Source organism: Eurypyga helias, unplaced genomic scaffold (assembly GCF_000690775.1).
Source record: "Eurypyga helias isolate BGI_N326 unplaced genomic scaffold, ASM69077v1 scaffold514, whole genome shotgun sequence".
Lineage (NCBI taxonomy): Eukaryota > Metazoa > Chordata > Aves > Eurypygiformes > Eurypygidae > Eurypyga > Eurypyga helias.
Genome location: NW_010245453.1, coordinates 38,824 through 52,158, shown reverse-complemented (window position 1 = coordinate 52,158; position 13,335 = coordinate 38,824). Strand labels below are relative to the sequence as shown.

General features: G+C 39.6%; 1 protein-coding gene across 1 annotated transcript in view; it reads right to left on the bottom strand.

The window, feature by feature from the left end:
- Positions 1 to 414: 414 nt before the first annotated feature.
- Positions 415 to 13,335, bottom strand: part of SPI1 (Spi-1 proto-oncogene) — a 19,759-nt gene continuing 6,838 nt past the window's right edge. The window contains exons 2-5 of the mRNA XM_010150056.1: positions 13,132 to 13,225; positions 6,494 to 6,681; positions 2,428 to 2,584; positions 415 to 1,260 (exon numbers count right to left, since the gene is read on the bottom strand). Of these exons, the coding sequence (XP_010148358.1) occupies positions 944 to 1,260; positions 2,428 to 2,584; positions 6,494 to 6,681; positions 13,132 to 13,225 (756 nt within the window). The 3' untranslated portion in view covers positions 415 to 943. The remainder of the gene's footprint in view (positions 1,261 to 2,427; positions 2,585 to 6,493; positions 6,682 to 13,131; positions 13,226 to 13,335) is intronic.

The window sequence follows — 13,335 nt, the reverse complement described above, 5'->3', positions numbered from 1 at the left end:
TAAAAGCTTGAAAACCTTTTGCACTAGAATTCTGCAAATACATGATTAAATGCAACTTATTTCCCAGAAACCACAGAAGAACGTGATTAATTGTTATCTTTTAAACTTACTGGAGCTATAAATGCCATTCTTGGTATAAGTGAATAGAAATAATTCAACTAGCAGGGCTTCATTTGCACAGGAAAAAATGATAACAGATCTATATATACGTATTTTACAATTGATTTCAGTACCGTGTCTCTTTCACAGCAATGCATGTCACCTATTATCTTTGTCACTTAGTTTGACAGCACTGATGATGTTTCTAAGTAAATTAGAAAGCAGTGACCGATGAATAAGGCTCTATAACCCAGTGTGCATTTTGTTCAGGTACCACACGTGGGCTATCTCTGCATAATTGAATGTACATGAGAATTGTTTGTGAAGTAATCATTTATTATGCAAACACCACAACTTCATTATATCAAATTTTATTAAATATGTACATTTTATTACTATTTAAAAGAACGAGTATCATTCCAAGATCTGCAAACTTCTCTCTAGCTTTGAGAGCTGCGGCAGAGCCTGTATTAATGCTAGTTTGAAAGCCGTAAGCTAATGCAGCGTCACTGTGAATGACACAGCACCACCTCTGAAGGCAAAACTTCATCAGCTGTATTTAGTTACAATATAATCAAAAAAATCTTTCCTGACAATAATATATTTGTACATTGTTTAAATTTCCCAACTCTGTCCAACTTGTAGGATGGAAGCAAAGAATTCTGTCACGTTTAGGATTCTCAGATGCTGAAGAAGGGAATTCGTACCAGAAACATCTGATGGTTAAAGGCCCTTTAAAGGCAGAGAAGGGGGCACAGGAAGCAAAGAGAAAGATGCGTCCATCTCCTCTGCTGGAATGCAGCCAGGAGGTCTTAATATTTTTCTTGCTTAGGGTCCCATGGCCTCAGTGAGGATAATGCTTCCTATCAGTGACCCCTCTTCCCATCACCTCTCCACTAAACTGGTAGGTCAGCTTCTTCTTGACTTTCTTGACTTCCCCTGTCTTGCCGTAGTTTCTCAAAGCCCGTGCCATCTTCTGGTAGGTCATTTTCTTGCGATTGCCTTTCTGGATGCCCCAGCGATGAGCCAATGCTTCTTTGTGTTTGGAGGAGAACTGGAAAGTACCTTTTTCCTTGTCCACCCACCAGATGCTGTCCTTCATGTCTCCACTGCGAAGAAGGTCCAGAAGGAACTGATACAGACGTATCTTTTTCTTGCTGCCTGTGTGAGAGTAGAGAAGAAAGGGAGCAGAGCATTAGTATTAGCCTGGTGAAGGAGCAGAACATACAGAACTCATCTAACTCTTTCAGCTAGCTTGTCAGTCACGTAACTTCTCTGGTTTGCAACATTTATAACAATAGACAGTGTTACACTGTGAGGACATAATATGGATTGATGGACCAAGAAGGAAAAACAAGAATAAGGAATTCCAAAGGCCAAACCATTGTTTTGAAATTAATTTGCTAATTTGAAGCTAACTGAAAAACATTGTCAATCTGAAACTAATTTGGGCAGGTTATACAGAACCTAACTTTTAGGTACTGAGCAAAGAGAGCTAAATATTTTTAAAAGCAGTTTCTTGACCTTCTTGCCTTGGTTTTCACATCTGTTAATAGAAATTGGAGTAGAAAAGGTAAAAGCCATTTCCATTCTGGGACCCTGAGTAGGCAAGACATAAGGAGAAATTAGGAGTATGTGAAGGATATTGACCACTTGGAGCGAGTCCAGAGGAGGCCACGAAGATGATCAGAGGGCTGGAGCACCTCTCCTATGACAAAAGGCTGCAAGAATTGGACTTGTTCAGCCTGGAGAAGAGGAGCCTCCGAGGAGACCTCATTGCAGCTTTCCAGTATCTGAAGGGGGCCTACAAGGGTGCTGGGAGAGGACTTTTTACAAGAGCCTGTAGTGATAGGACAAGGGGTAATGGGTATAAATTGAAATCAGGGAGGTTTAGATTAGATGTCAGGAAGAAATTCTTCACAGAGAGGAGGTGGTGAGGCACTGGAACAGGTTGCCCAGAGAAGCTGTGGATGCCCCATCCCTGGATGTCTTCAAGGCCAGGCTGGATGTGGCTTTGAGCAACCTGGTCTAGTGCAAGGTGTCCCTGCCCATGGCATGGGGGTTGGAACTAGATGATCTTTAAGGTCCCTTCCAACCCAAACCATTCTGTTATTCTATGATTCTATGAAAAAATAGCATTTGAGATTCAGACAGTTATAGTCATGAAAGATTCAGAGGACAGGAGAGTGTAAGGAGTCAAGGGAAGTGAAGCTTTGGCAGTGGGATAAAATACTAGCACAGCAGTTCTACAGTTTTATTTATTATCATCACAATAATATAACAGCTGCTCATCACATAGTTTGGCAAAGTCCCTCTGTCTTCACTGACCTGTTTCTCCATGCATAATTCCAGGCCCAGGGTCCACACCATCAGTCTCCCCATCTGATACCTCCAGCGGGGGGCTCTGTCTCTCTATGTCATCCTCATCAGAACTGGGCTGTGGTGGAGAGGAGTACTGTAGGCACATCCGGGGCAAATAGGACACCTTTGGGAGAAGAGGGTAGTAGAGGGAAGAGGCAGTGATAGAGAGTGAGGCATCGAGATAAAGAAAGGAAATGTAATGGAGAGAGTTACAGAGGAAAGGTGCAGAAAGTAAGAGGTGTATGAGACCATTTAGGGTAATGCTGAGTGACTTAGTAGTTAACATTTATAATAAATACTATGCAATTAAGAAACTCTTCCAGCTAACAGTCAGCACTGTAAATCACATGTACAAAGATCCATCTTTACAAGAAGGAAGGACCAATAAGGCTGTGAAAGTGGTAACATATGTGTGACATAGAATGCAAGTGAGATTGCCCCTCTTCCCCTATATGTCCCCAAAGGTCAGCATGCTTTCTAATGAGTTTCTGATCCCTGTTGCATATCCCCAGTGTAATATTGCTTTGGAGAAGAACTTTATTTCTAACACAAACCTTCTGGAACTACTCTTTAACTTTGAAAGACCTGAACAGTTCTGCCTTAGCATGGATGCTTTGGATCTGTTGTCCTCTTCCGTTCTCAGGAACACCTTCTGACAGCTCTCTTCTGACAGAATTCCTACAGGACTGCATCTGACTGGAGGCGGGGTTACATAGGTCTGTCAGCTTTCTGTCCTGAATTTCCCTCATGGGGAGGAGAACAGACTCAGCACTAACATAAAGGATACATCCTATTGGCTTACATTCTCTTTTCCTAAGTGGCTATCTGAAAATTCCCCATTAATGGGGATTCCTCATCTGCAAAGCTAGCAAGCCAGTTTTTGTGTTAAATTCTCTTGCCCTTATATAGAGGTCTTGCCAGGGGCAGTGTGGAATATACCTCAGCTCTGTGAATTCTCAGTTGTAGTCTGGTTTGTTAGGCATTGTGACCAGTTGCCATGAATTATTGCAGCTTCTTATTTAAGAACAAGAAACAGATCAGTCTGAGGGGCAGGGAGTAAGAATCCAATTCCTACATTAAAAAAAAAACAAAACCAACCAACATCCCCCAAACCCAGCAGCACAGAGAAAGTGTTTTTCACAAAATGAGCCAAATTGATAATCCTGGAAGGTGATCTCCTTCCCTCCACCAAGAAAGGATGTCTTGCGCCTGACTCCCTCCTCATGGGACCTTAGGCACTAAAGTGGGGAGTGGGTGTTCGCCACATGAGTCACACCACCCACACCGTGTCGGGCTTTGCTGAGTGGTACTTTCAGATGAGTTTTGCAGTAGCTTAAAATGTCCCAATAAGAAGTGTGCAAAGGGCTGGTTTTGGGGTGCAGCAGCTGGCGGTTAATGAGTTGGCAGATTGGCTGGAGTCGATCTGGCAGGAAGGCCAGGATTGGGTAAGAGTGTGTGTAAGCTTCCTGTCAGATCCCCAAGAACGAAACTTCAGCCCTCACCACAGAGTCACCTTTAGCTTTTTACAGTTAAGAAAGCTGTGGCCTCAGGGGTAGGAAGGAAGGGAGAGACTGCCATGGGGGAAGGGGAATGAGAAGGTGGGACCATGTCTTAAAGGGAGGGGAACGGAGATTGATGCCTCTGCAGAGAAGGTGGTTGTGGAAACCTGGATTTCACTGGAGAGTGGTGTGGGAGGAAGGAAACTGCTCCCCTGGGGCTGGAGGGGAATGCTGGGAGAGTGCTGTGGAGGAGGGAGGGGGAGCAGTGTCTCACAAGCAAAGGGAGTTGCAGAGGCCAACCTGGGGAGTTGAGTAAGCTTCCCCCACGCTGTCCCCACTTTCCCTATATCTGCTGTATTTTTGCTCACACTTACTTCGTGCCTGAAACCCAGCATAGGTCAATACACACAGTGTCATACAGACATGTTATAGAGTCACAGCGGACCTGGTAGTGTGTTTGAAAGAGCCAGGTTACTAACACACTCCTGGAGAGAGAAAGCTTAAGAAAGTGCTAGCTACTTTCCACATTCTGATGTTGTCTTGGGGTCTGTGGCATCTTTGATCTTCCTCTTTGTAAAGTTCTTCACAGCTTTCCAACCTTTTCTTTCATTCTCCCTTCAGAATGACTATTCTTTTCTTATTATTTGGTGAGACCACCTGTTGGCAGGCTAACAAAACTTTTCAAAGAAATCTTGTCCAAGCACAGCTTGAGCCTCAAATTTGATTTCACAAAATAATGTGATGTCAACAGAAAATTAGATAAATATCTTTGCATGTTCTTCCATTATTTGCAAACCGTAATTCTGATATTGCACGACAAGCATGGGTGCAGTTAGTAACTGGCAAATTCAGTGGAGGATTAGAACTTGATTCTTGCTTCTATTTATTTTAAAATCCCTTGAATAATGGTATGTGTTGCCTAGGACTGTGGCTGAGACACAGCAGAGTCTGAAGCTCAGAGCATGCTGAGTACCACTTGCATGAGCTACTGTAGGTTAACATAAAAAGCCAAAGATCCCCAGCTGGAAAGGAGGAGGAGGGTCGTGGTGAATCCTAGTCACTAGTGTCTTCTGCAGCTTGTTAAGGAGTGGGGCAGAGAGAGCACAGTGCTCTTTATGGAAAGCTGCAACAAAATTAATTCTCTGCCTGTCGTCCTGGTAACTGAGTGGAATGAAGTGGGATAAGCAGAAGCCCCTCCTCTTGTTTTTTGATGGTGCTTCCAAAACCATCCATAATGGCGCTAATTTTTAGTCTTTGCCTTCATTCGGAGGTAACGGTCAGTCATTCTGTATTAGCAATTGCAGTGAGCAACTCCAATGACTTGAAGCTTCCCACAGGCTGCTGTTCCATGAAGCGTTTTTTATATTTGTAACTTTCTGTTCCTATTTGTTTGTATCTACATCTTATATTCCATTCCTGATTTTCTTTCTGAATAGTAGGTGGGAAGTTTGATATCTTACAGTCAGTTTCCTGTTGACAGTGTAACTTACTCCATCTTTTTCCTCCTTTGTTTTTGATTAATACAGTATTTCTATATAAATTCAGTTTGCTTTGAACAAAGAAGCCCAAAATGACAACTCCATGCATATGGTTTCTCTCACAAAACTTCAGGACTGGCACCACTATATGCAGCTCTGTCATCCACAAACACTTTTTTTCTCTAATCTCAGTCCTACTCTGTCTTGTATTCAGCACATTGGTGTAGTTTGCCTGCCTTGGGAAACTCCTTAGCACAAGATCATCCAGCTTTCTTTGTGCTCCCAGTAATGACTTTGGGCATATTCTACTGATCAAGAGTTAAAACTGATCTCCACACCCACTTTGCTTAGTATCTTTGCAATACCATGGAACCCCTTATGATTTCAGCTTGTTCACTGCCACTTTGGTGACTATCTTTACTGCACAATGAAGTATCTTTTTTTTTACAGGGACGTGACTGGCTTCATGTAAAATCTGAGCAGAAGCAAGACACCGTGTTTTGGCTGATGGCTTATTTACTTTCAGTTAGAAATACAAGTAGGCCATCCTCAGCCCGTTTCACTGTGATAACATTACCAGTGACTTGTCTTTGTTAGCATTTCTTGTGCGGGTCATGTAAAATTGTCAGGGTTGCTTGGAAATATTTGAAACTTTCCTACTACTTTGAGGCTCCGAATACTTCCCAGTAGTCATGGATACCCTTGCTATGACAATGCATAGCTTCTCAGGTCCAGTTCCCCTGCAGAATTTCAAAACAGTTGATTTTCATTCCAAATCAAACAGAACTTTGAAATTTCAACACCCCCCAGAAAATTCAATTACCCTTTTAGGCACAGCTGGAGGAACGCGACTCCTCATTACCCAGATAGAAAGAATGCTTAAACCACATTTGTCCTAAGAATGGAGAGTTTGCACTTTACCGCACAAGTGCTTGTGCAGTAAGAACTTGTGTAATCCATTTCAGCAATCTCACGAAGAGTTTACATTTCCTGATGCATTGTTTTCCTTACCCTTAACTATAATCCTAAATTCTGGTTAAGGGTTGGTAACCATACCTGATGGTTGAGTCCAATGTGTGTGGTTGGGATTGCAGAATCCAAGACATGCATTTGTTCAATCTCCATGTGCCTGTACAGCTGCTGAAGCTGGGGAGGCTGCACACTCTGCAGTTCCGTGAAGTGATTGTCTCCAAAGGTCTCAAACTCACTGTGCATGTGGTGTGGATGATATTCCCAGTAATGATCTAAAGAAAATAAAACCAGACTGTCTGTCATTACAAGATTAAAAAACTTGGCATTTATCTGTCTGTCATTGGTTCCCACTCCTGTCACTGTCTTTCCGCCCTCTCCACACCATCCCTGTTGACCTGTATCTGGTGACAGTCTACATAGATCCCTGTAATGTTTCATTTCCTAATCTCATAAATGCCTGTGTCTGGTAAGTAATACTTAGGCCACTTTAATTAGAAGAATAGTCTTAGGTGGAGAGATGGATTTCAATGATAATTTAGCACAAGATGCAAAAGACATTCATGCTGGCACCTTTCTCAAGACGAGACCATAACCATCTTACATTTTCATTCTTGAGAAAACAAATTCTACTGATCTATGTATTGTTATATTCTCATTCCACTCTTCTTTTGGCAAGAAAATGAGGAGATGAAGAAAATTTACTGGTTTCTCTGCAATTATCTTCAGTCTTTATTTTAATCTGCTAGCAAAATTCCAGGAATATTGCAGAAAAAGCACGGCCCTTTGCTAGATATTTCCTGTAGTCATGTGTTGGTATGTCATGCATTGTTCAGTACCAATATCAGAAAATTAAAAGATAAACTGTTATGGCAGTCTTGTGTACACTGTTTACAGTGAGGCTACATTCTGATGCAGACTTTCTCTCTTCTTTTTTTCTCTCTTTAGTGTGTTTGAAACTTCTGTGATAATTTAGATTTTGTAAAAACATAAAAAAGTACTTATTTAACCACTATATTGTTTCCTGATTCATTTAGTTTTGAAATTAAGTTCCGTGTAATTCTCAGGTTTAGATTTTCTTAGTTCAATATAAACCTCCAAAAGTTTTACAATTATGTATTTGCTGCTCAAAATTAAAAATCTGTTAGAAGAAATATGAAGCATTGTGAATTTTATTTCTCTCTTACATACAGCAGCTGCATGCATAATTATGCATATATTTGTATGCACTCTGTTTTTAAAAATCAAAGTCAACATCATATCCTCTACTCTGAATGAGTTAGGAACTAACCTTCCATAGTTCATCTTTTCATGCATTGTTTTATGTATGGCCTAAATGTCTTTAAGATATTCAGTGTAACCTTTCTAATTTATATCTTGCTATTCTGATTTTTCTTCCCTTGTACTATTATAAATAATTACTGCCCTAGCTTTCACATTTTCAGGTTGCTACCTTGTACCCTTGCAATCTACTACTAATGATCACTTAACCCAGCAGCATGTATTTAGCTCTCAGCCTTTCAATATAAATAAGTATATTCACCCCCCTAGTCATACTTGTGCACTTCTCCAAGCTGCCTCCCAGCTGTTGACATCTTTCCAATAATGAGATGGACAGAACTGAGTGTGTTGTTCCATGTGTAATTGAACTGAATTTATAGAGGAAGAACTGTCTCGTTCTGCAGTATGATTTTACTGTGTATGACATTATCTAGATACCAATGTGCTGTGAGTATTTTTTTCTTAAATACCAGTTTCATTCTTTCTCTCAGCTTCTATCTCCTCATCTTTCTCCACTCATCTTTCTAACAATTAGGTCTAATCTCACTGAGGATTTGAAATCTGGGATAGTGACTTTGAATGTTGTTTCCTTTAGAGGGAACCCAGTGATATGCTTATACCAAACATAGTTGTACCTGAGAGGTTGTAAGCTCCTTTCTCTGCCTTTATGGCTCAGGTCTGCAGAAGTTTATTTGGAGGCTGTCAGACCATTTACCACACCAGTGCTTACTTTTTAGTCCTTCCTGCTTTTCTGATTCATGGATAAACCTTGTCACTGCATGTAAAAGGGATGGAAAGGTGCTTATAAAAGCACACAGGGAGTTGCTGCACTACTTTCTAATTTCTTTGCTTTGTTGTATAGCGCTTTCTGTGGGTTATGTATGGATTTTATAGCCCAAAGTTATAATTATTAAGCACAGTAGTATTTCTTCATCCTGCAGTGCTAGAGAAAATTTTTTTTTTCTCTGGTGGAAAAAGTGGGTTTTATGAGAGCAAAGTACCCAGGTACTTTTATATTCACACCTGCTCCAACTCAGGAAATAGCAATGTGTGTGTGTTTGAATCTACAGGTCATCTAAGGCTGTGTCCTGGTAGAAGACTTTGGGCACATTCAATATGATACTTTTTTGTTTAGTTGGAAGCCTGAGCCACCCTAACTCATGCTTTTTCTAGGTTAAATTGCTGCAGATTTCTCTACGTAGAGCCAACCACTGAGACCACATATACCGTGGTCAGCCCTGTATAACATATTGTTCAGAGTACACTGCAGGAGTAATCTATATTCTTTTTCCTTAGAATGATCTGTCTCTGCTCCTTGTGCAGAAAGTTCTTTGTCAGATGGCAATGTCTATTCTCAAACACCCCTTGTCTCTGATAATCTACTACAACAAATGAGATCATTTGTATGATTGCATAATTTGCATAATTGTGATGATGACAACACCCAGGCAAAAGTCTCTGAGGCTGTCAATGGCAGGTCTTCAGCTGTGGGGTGTTTTACTAATAGTAACTATGGTGGCCAAGAGAGAAGACAGTACATTTCCAACATGCACAGCCATGAATATTTGAGCATGCACCCAGCAGTTTACTTATAACTCTTCTTAAATGTGGGGGTTTTTTGTTGTTGTTGTTTTGGGGTTTTTGTTTGTTTGTTGTTTTTTTAAATCAGCAGTCATGTTTTTATACTTCCAGATACCTCTGTCAAGGTTCCTGCTGCCTCCAGAATTGTTCTTTTAAATTCTTTCTTGGCAAATAAATCAACATATGGAACACTATTTCTGCATATTCATTTTAATAACTATGTAATATTTAACATAGTCATTACTGCATTCCTTTGTTTTGGAATTAGGTGCTGCTGTAAAAATACTATAATAGAATATTACTAATAGCACACCATTTAGACACAGTGACTACATAGCACTAATACGTTGCAAAATAAATCTATGTCCAAAATTACTTCAACACAAACTTACATCCAAATATTCAAATTTTGATAGGAAGAAAAGCCATTATTTATTTCTAAATTATCTATAATTTCACACTGACACTTAGGAAAAAGTATATTGTTTTAGTTACATTAAAAGTGACATTCCAAATTCCTTCTCCACAAGCCCATCTGCAGTTAACCATCCTGGCTAAGTTACTGCACATGAAAATATTAAAAAATCCATAATATCTGTGTCTGCAATTACTATACTTAGCAGCATCTATCTAATTCTGTGTTCTTTGCTAGCGTTATGTCTGGAACACATAGGAGTCCTGTTCTTTTCTCATAAACCTAAAGGTGGAAAGAAGAAAAAAGAAAGAAGAGAAAAATTCTAGAAATGGAAAGTGTCTATTCTTTGGGTAAAGAAAAATCATTAAAAGCCAACCTATAGCTACACAATGGAGTCATTATGAGAAATTTCATGTGAAGTGAAAGAGGATGTGAAAAAAATTCTCTCCTATAGAGACATGGAGACTGTGTTTGTTTTGGTCTTGTATGTAGTGAAAGGTTAGAGGAAGGACAATCATGAGTTCTGAACTCCCTCCCATGACAGAGAGGATCTTAGCCTGTTGGGAAGCAATAGCAGACCTAAAAGCATTGTGTTAATATTCACCCTGGAGATAGATTCTCACTCTGCAGGTGAGAAAACATAGCTGAACTTTCTCAATCATCTTCTGACCAATGTAAACTGCTTTGTTCCTGCTTTAATAGATCAATAATGTTAGAAATAGCAGTTGGCATACGAAATAGACTTAAGGAAGGTATTTATTATAAAGTAGATTAACAGGCTAAATCTGTATTACGCAGTGCAAAACCATGCAGAAATTCATGAGCCAGCGCTTGAACCGGAACTGTGACAGCCCTGTCAGCACAGCACTCTGCCCAGGCTAAGGAGACAGCTGTGCTGACAGGGCCGTACTTGCGAGGCTAGCGTCTCTGCTCTGGGTTGTGCAGATTTTCCAACTCATTTTAAACCAGGAGAGGCTTTCTGACACAGTACCACATTGCACAGCTTAGATGTTCCCACTGTGTTTCACTCATCTCAGCAAACCATGCGAATGGCTTTGAAGCAAGGGGATTTTTTAATGAAGTTTGGAGTTCTTTCTATTTGCCATATAGCATTTAAGATTAAGGTTCACATGTTTGGACTTCCCTCCACTTCCCTGTGGGCTAAAATCCTAACAGAATCAAAGCTGAGATTCTTAAATGATCATATGATGAAAATAAAATCCCAAAACATGAAATGTAGTAAGTTCCATGAGGCTAGCAACAACATGAACAAGGATAAGCATTCAAGTTCATACAAAAAGTGATTTATACTAAATCAATAATGTTTAGTAATAACTTAGAGACAAAGCTGCAGTGGAATTTTGTAATTTCTAAGATTGCATTAGTGTTACGAAATATGCTGTAGTACATTTACAGACTTACTGACATACAAGCGTGAACACTTAGTACTTATTTCTAAAGGTAGTTTGTGATGTCCCTTTCCTGCTCTCCACAGCTCTTCTCAAGACCCACTCGTCTTGTCAGGTTAACAAAACAATAGCCTAAGTTGTGTTTGTCAATGTTTATATGAAAGAAGCAAAATGTGTTAATTTGTGGTTTTCACTCCTCTTTTTATTCTTTGGTCGTTCACTGTTCTTTTGGACTGAGAAATTCAGGAAAACATAGGGCATATTGAATATTTTGGGACAATCGACTACATTGCAGTTGCATTCATAAATAAAAATCTGATTGAAATGTGCAGGCTGGGAATAAGTTGTCTCTTCCATAAAAACTTACTATAGGATTTAAAATATTAAACAATGTTTTTTGATGTCATTAGGACAAGTGCAACACAAGTTTAGGAAGAGACAAACTTCTGTTCAAATTGGGTGTTTAAGTACTACTTAGGCCATAACCCACGTAGGTGACTTTCGAGTTTTTATTGTGTTCATTATGATGGGTAAAAACATGTTAATGACCTGAGCAGTGTAGCATAGAAGCAGCCTTCCAACTGAAAATTGGGCAGTAAACCAGATGGGATGATAAGATTATGAAAGATAAAGGGATATTGTTGCTTGAGGTAGACTAGATTTAATGTCAGAAAAGTTATTTCCCAGTACTTTTTCCTACATGGCATCTTTTGTATTTATTGTTTAATTGTCACAATTGCTTTCTGAGATAAGTGTTATCCTCATTTTATGGGTGTGTAAACAGGTACACGTTATAATGTAAAAACCCTGAATTTCCATGTGGAATTTGCTGGGTTTGATTAATGGGACTTCACAGTTGCCATGAGATAACTTATAAAAACTGAATTAACCCTTTGTCTCTGGCTGTTAGGAATATCGCAGGCATTTCTTGAATGCAATTTAGAGAACAAATTTAGGTATGACTCTTTTTCAACTAAATGCCCAGAACAATCTTATTCTGTAACTTGCTGTCCCTTAATGTAGCTTCTGTTGTGACAGAAAAAACAACGCTATGCTGTGAAGTTGTCAGATGTCTTAAATTAAGCAGTGATGGGTCTAGTTGCTATATCAGTGGGAGTCTTTTAGGGAAACTCCAGGATCTGAAGGGACTGCCACGAGTGATACAGTAGAACGGTGCTTTTCCTTCCTGAGTCAATATTGACTCTGATATTTCCAGGGTGGTGTTGCTGGACCATTGTATAGCACAGGAGACAAAACTCACAAAGCAAGACTCTCCCCTCTGCATTGATTTAGAGTCCAGTGCCCAGATGACATGAAAATATAGAGACACCAAAGCATTGAAATCACGTACCTAAATTGAAGCAATAAATAATCATACAGTATCTTTATATTGAGCTAAGTTTATGTACAAACAGCTACAAGGAAGTTTTACATAGATTTAGAGAGAGGAAGTACTTGGGTGTTCTGCAGGAAGAGTTAAAGTTAAAGCTAGGTGTGGCAGCATGCAAAAGAGATCAAAAGAAAGAGAGAAATATATGGAGTTGAAAAATGCCAAATACCAAAGAAACATAATTAAAAGGAAGGCACAAATAGAGTATTTAGGACCTAAGTCAAACAGAAATTGGAAATGGGAACATAAGAAGAGAAATACAGTATTGCAAATCCATGTCCTCAAAGAGTCCTGAAACAAGCAGAGTACTTTTGATTTGCAGAGGAAAGTAAAAACACAATGAAAATAATGAAGGATAGAGATCATTGACATCCCACCTTCCTGGACATATACTGAATGTCCTGGAAGCTCCTCGCATCATTCAGCCATTTCTAAAATTCTCTTTCAGAGAAACTGTGCTGCAGTTGCTGCATTGGAACAGTGTCATTAAGCAGAATAAAATAATGTTGGTTTCTGATTTGAAAGTATGTGCCTATACATTATGGATCACAGTAAGATTCATTCTTTTCCTGAATGTCCTAAATCTCTTTCCTTGTGGAAAATCTCTCCCAAGAGACTTTATGCTCCAAGGAGGTATTTTTTAACTTACCACCATGACTCTCTCCATCACTGTTGAGATACTGGTAATAGTCATGGGGCTGTCGGTAGAGGTCTGACTCATAGGGTACCATATCTTCAGAGGGCTGTAAAGAGAAGAGGAATTTTTAGAACTGTAAGCTTACACAAATCTCTTCAAAATTATTCATATAGTTAGTGAATGGGAGATGCCAACACGTGTTATATTGCCTAGGGA